A 5,048-nucleotide genomic window follows, 5' to 3' on the forward strand; every position below is an offset into this window, starting at 1 on the left:
CTCTGCATATCTCCACTGTGGCCCCTTTCACTGACCCCCACGATTCTCAGATGTGCCTTGTACAACATCTGGCAAATCTCATGTTAGCTAGTGTCGAATGATTATACACTTGAACTTTTTTCTCCATCTTATGACCTTCCTGTGCCTTTTATATTTTCATCAAGAAGCTTATCCCAAGAAAAATGTCATTGATACACAGTGTCTTTGTTAATAGAGGTATTACTGTTATTATATGTTTATCTTAACATAAAGTGTTTGCTTACCTGGAAACTTTGTTAGATTGTTAATATGCAGTGATTTTTTTTTTTTTTTTACCTGCCATAAGTTATATTTAATAAAAATGAAGTCCAGTTGGCATGATTTGTTGGTTTTATTTAAGTTTAGGTTATGGTATCATCAATTCCTGGGTAGTTCTGCCCATTTTCCCATTAATAACACTAAGCTATGAGACTTCACATTTTATCTCATGCCTTCAAACCTGTAATACACAAATGTTTTATGAATTGAGATCTAGCCTGGTGGAAACCTTTGGCTTAGAAATCAAGAAACCAGTATTTTTGTACCACTTCTGCCAGTAACTAATTATGTGGTAATTCACATATTCTCTCTGTGCTGTGGTGCATCTGTCTGTAAAATTGGTGCATTGCCTGCCTCTAGCTCCACTGGGATGTTCGTGAGTAAAACAGAATAATCACAGGTGCCCTAGATCTGCAAAGTCCATGCAGAATAATACTTTGTTCTTGCCATCACACTTTGAAACTATTATTAATGGATTCTGTATTTCATAATAGAGGCTCTGCAGCCACTTCCCAAGTGCTAGTCTTTGCACTGATGTCAAATTTTTCACAAAGTTTTAGTTTTTCTAATATAACGAAAGTAAACTTAGCTTGGTATGATTAAAGGAAGTATGACTTCTGCAATTTTAGCTATTGCTGATATCTTTCCTAAATTAAAGTAGAAGCTCCACATACAGGCTGAAAGTAAAGAGCTCACTTGGGAAGAGACCCTCCTTGCTCTTCTGCTCTTTTGCCCTACTCACAGAGTTGTTCAAATTTGGTACTTTGGATTGCAAATTTCAATTTTTTACCAAAAATTTTGTGTTAAGTATAGATTTTTTTCTCCCTGGACTTGAGGCTATGTGGGGCTGGTAAAAAAACGATGTATTGTGAAGTTAGTTCATGCTGACTGCTCCATTAAAAGAGAGGAACATTTTTTTTTTTTTTAAATTATGGGATTCTTTTTTTTTTTTTTTTTGAGATGGAGTTTCTGTCACCCAGGCTGGAGTGCAGTGGCGTGATCTCGGCTCACTGCAACCTCCGCCTCCTGGGTTTAAGTGATTCTCTTGCCTCCTGAGTAGCTGGGATTACACGTGCCTGCCACTACACCCAGCTATTTTTTTGTATTTTTAGTAGAGACGGGGTTTTTACCATGTTGGCCAGGCATGTCTCTAACTCCTGACCTCATGATCCACCCGCCTTGGCCTCCCAAAGTGCTGGGATTACAGGCGTGAGCCACCAGGGTCGGTGAGAGGAACATTTTTACACTCAATTTTTTTTCCTCTGCTGCTTCAAATAATGGTCCAGGCTCATGTTTCACTGGGGCTTAGTAGCCCTGTGGCCTTGTCGTGTTTTGTGCTCCCTTTCCTTCCATGGTTACTCATTTTCAGTTTGTCTTCTCTTCAGCCAGAGGCGTCTAATGTGGCAGCGTGGCTCCCGCCTTACTTTGTCTTGTCTTGGTGCAGTGTGCCTTGCTGTCTCTCTTCTTGCTCATACTACATCTCCCAAATATTGATGGGTCACCCCTGGCTCCTGGTTAACTTGGTAAAAGTTAAATATCGATAAAAATCAATTATTTTTTCTGAATTTTCTTGCCTTTTGATACATTGGACTCTGTATCTAGAAAGGGGAATGGTTATAGGATTTTATACTGTAAACATTTTTTTAAATTAAAAAAATAAGAAACTTTATTGTTACCCAGAACAGGACTTCAGGATATTATATATTTCTCAGTAGACAGGATTTTTCATAGCATTAAGACACTGCACTAACCCTTTGAAGTCTGCCTTTCTTTGTCTGTCTTATTTACATTTCCCATTGGCCTCTGTTGCCCCCTGAAACTCTTCTTTCTCTTGTAGGCAGATGTTTCATGACTTTTTAAAATACCCTGCTTTCATTTCTTACATTAGGAGGGTTTTTCCCTTGGCCTCCGTGGTGTTCTCTGGATTGAGTCATAGCTACTTCCTCTTGCTTCAAAAAATTCCATCTTTATTTTAGATACTTCCTTTTTATTTGCTGTACATTAAACCTTCCTCTCACTCCAAGTGACTTTAGGTAATTACTGCTTTTCTCTTTATTCCTTTTTGTCCTTCCCGGGTCTTTTGCCCTCTGAACACCATCTTTCTGTCCTTCTTGGGAAAATCTTCTGTTTATAGTTTATGGTATGGTGGGTCCTTCAGTTTCGTTAATAACTCATCTTTTATTTTACATAATCTTCCTCTTTCATGGGAGTTTTCGGCTTCAAAACTTTAGTTTGGGAAGGACTAAAAATGATCTATTTTAACTCTTCTTATTTTACAAATGAGTAACTGGCCCAGAGAGGAGCATTAACCTGTTCAAGACAACCCATTAAGTTAACCCAAAATAGTTTCAGTATGCTTAGGTGGCTCTGTTGCTTGAAGTGCCAGTTCAAGTAGAGTGGCTAGAGAGGCTTTCCTGTTATCCTCCTGTTGTTATGTAGTGTTTCCACATGCCTGTTGCTGAACTTAATGCCTTAAGTCATTGGAAATGCTAATGCATTAGTTATGATTTTTAAGAGGATGCTTGCAAAGCCGAAGCGGAAGGCATGCAATCCAGAACATGACACTCCTGTGTGACTTTGGAAGCATCTCCATGATTCAGAAGGGAGGTTCTAAGAATAGAAGCATCTGAGACTGTCATAGAAGTCTTGGGCACTCACCCCTGGAAACCAGGCCCTGTCTGCAGTCTTCCTTCCCTGGGTAGCTCACATCTGGGAGCACATATGTTCAGTTGTAGTAGAGGTATATTTCTGGAGACTTGTGTGTACCTGCAGAGAGACCACTCTTAAATAGTTTTCAGGTGTGAACAAGGAAGATTTGGCCATCAAGTGGAGGTGTTATAAATGTTGCCCAGAGTCTTTGTGTAAGATACATCTCTCCACTGTATGGAGGGATGTTTTAAAGTTTGTTTTTGTTGCATTAGATTTGAGCAAGGAAGGAGCTAGTTGTCAGATGATTCGAAATTCAAAAAGTAAGGAAGTTAGCTAGAGAGACAATTTTTTTTAGAGATGCTGAATTTTCAGAGGTTTATAATTTATGCTATTTCTTAAACAAATGCAAGTGTACTTAAATTTATTTTCTTTTTTCTTTCTTTCTTTTTTTTTTTTTTGAGATGGAGTCTTGCTCTGTCGCCCAGGCTAGAGTGCAGTGGCGCAATCTCAGCTCACTGTAACCTCGGTCTCCTGGGTTCAAGCGATTCTCCTGTCTCAGCCTCCCGAGTAGTTGGGATTACAGGCGCAACTAATTTTTGTATTTTTAGTAGAGATGGGGTTTCACCATGTTGGTCAGGCTGGTCTCGAGCAACTGACCTCGTGATCTGCCTGCCTCGGCCTCCCAAAGTGCTGGGATTACAGGCATGAGCCACCGCGGCCAGCCTCACTTAAATTTATTTTCTAAAAGACAAGCACCTCGGTGGTTGACCTTCTCTTTCCTGTGGACCACCATGAGCCCCGCATACACTGATCACATCCTTGCGTAGCAAGAAGCAGCGGGTCGAGGCCTTGGAGCCAGAACCTCTTTGTTCCTCTCTGCCCCTCTGTTCATGGCATATAGGTTTAGACACTGAAGACTTCTTCCATTAGAAATGCCATTTGGGTCCTGGGGATGGGTAGCAAACTCAGGGCCCTGTGCCAGAATCCAGCATGTGGAGGCCTTCCAAAAATAGTGTTCTAGAGACTCAACATCCATTCTTTTTTTTTTTTTTTTTTTAATGAGACCCCATTGCTCAATGGACATCCATTCTTAAAAACGTCAACATTGCTCCAATAATAGACCAGTTGAGTTTTTTTTTCCTCTACATGATCTTTTCTCTTAAACATATAAAACCAGGCTGGGCGTGTTGGCTCACGCCTATAATCCCAGCATTTTGGGAAGCCGAGGCGGGCGAATCACTTGAGGCTAGGAGTTTGAGAACAGCCTGGCCAACACGGTGAAACCCCATCTCTACTAAAAATACAAAAATTAGCTGGACATGGTGGTGCACGCCTGTAGTCCCAGCTGCTTGGGAGGCTGAGGCACAAGAGTTGTTTGAACCTGGAAGGCGGAGGCTGCAGTGAGCATAGATGACGCCACCGCACTCCACCCCGGGCGACAGAGTGAGACCTTGTCTCAAATGAAAAAGAAAAACCAAAAAAAAACTCCACAAAAAAAACATATAGAAATAAGTTGATTCGTAATAGGAAAAAAACCTAAAATATACTTCCAGAGGGCCATTAAAAACCCTAAAAGGGCCATGAAAGTATGTTCATCTCACCCAGTTTTTGCACAGTTACACGTGTGTTATGGTCTTGTGCTAATGACCGTGTGTTTATTTTTCTAACAGATGTGTACATTGCAATGTTGTGTACTCTGATGTGGCTGCTCTGAAGTCTCACATTCAAGGTTCTCACTGTGAAGTCTTCTACAAGTGTCCTATTTGTCCAATGGCGTTTAAGTCTGCCCCAAGCACACATTCCCACGCCTACACACAGCATCCTGGCATCAAGATAGGAGAACCAAAGTAAGTCATCCCGACTTTCGATGTTTACTCCACTGCTTTGTTAGCCATTTCGAGGCGAGGTAGTAGTCGTTCTGTTGAGTAACATTTACCAAGATCCGAAAAATGATGCAGCTATGCCAAATTTGATGCTTTATGAAATACAGTTCCTAGCTCACCCAAACCTTTCTGTTCTTTCCAGGTAAAGGCTTTAGCCAAAAATGTTACCTATTATTTATGCTCTTGCCACAACCTTTTGCTCAGCAAGCAAATATTTAT

General features: G+C 40.8%; 1 protein-coding gene across 29 annotated transcripts in view; it reads left to right on the plus strand.

The window, feature by feature from the left end:
• The window catches only part of ZNF532 (zinc finger protein 532), a 137,797-nt gene that overhangs the window by 82,517 nt on the left and 50,232 nt on the right, over nucleotides 1-5,048 (plus strand). For 17 of the 29 annotated variants that reach the window (XM_037738601.1, XM_037738607.1, XM_037738603.1 and 14 more), the window contains one exon: nucleotides 4,617-4,793. The exons of the other annotated variants lie outside the window; for them this stretch is intronic. In XM_037738601.1, coding sequence (XP_037594529.1) covers nucleotides 4,617-4,793 — 177 coding nt within the window. The remainder of the gene's footprint in view (nucleotides 1-4,616; nucleotides 4,794-5,048) is intronic. 29 annotated transcript variants of the gene reach the window in all.

The sequence above is a fragment of the Cebus imitator genome, unplaced genomic scaffold (assembly GCF_001604975.1).
Source record: "Cebus imitator isolate Cc_AM_T3 unplaced genomic scaffold, Cebus_imitator-1.0 Scaffold55, whole genome shotgun sequence".
In the NCBI taxonomy this organism is placed as follows: Eukaryota; Metazoa; Chordata; class Mammalia; order Primates; family Cebidae; genus Cebus; species Cebus imitator.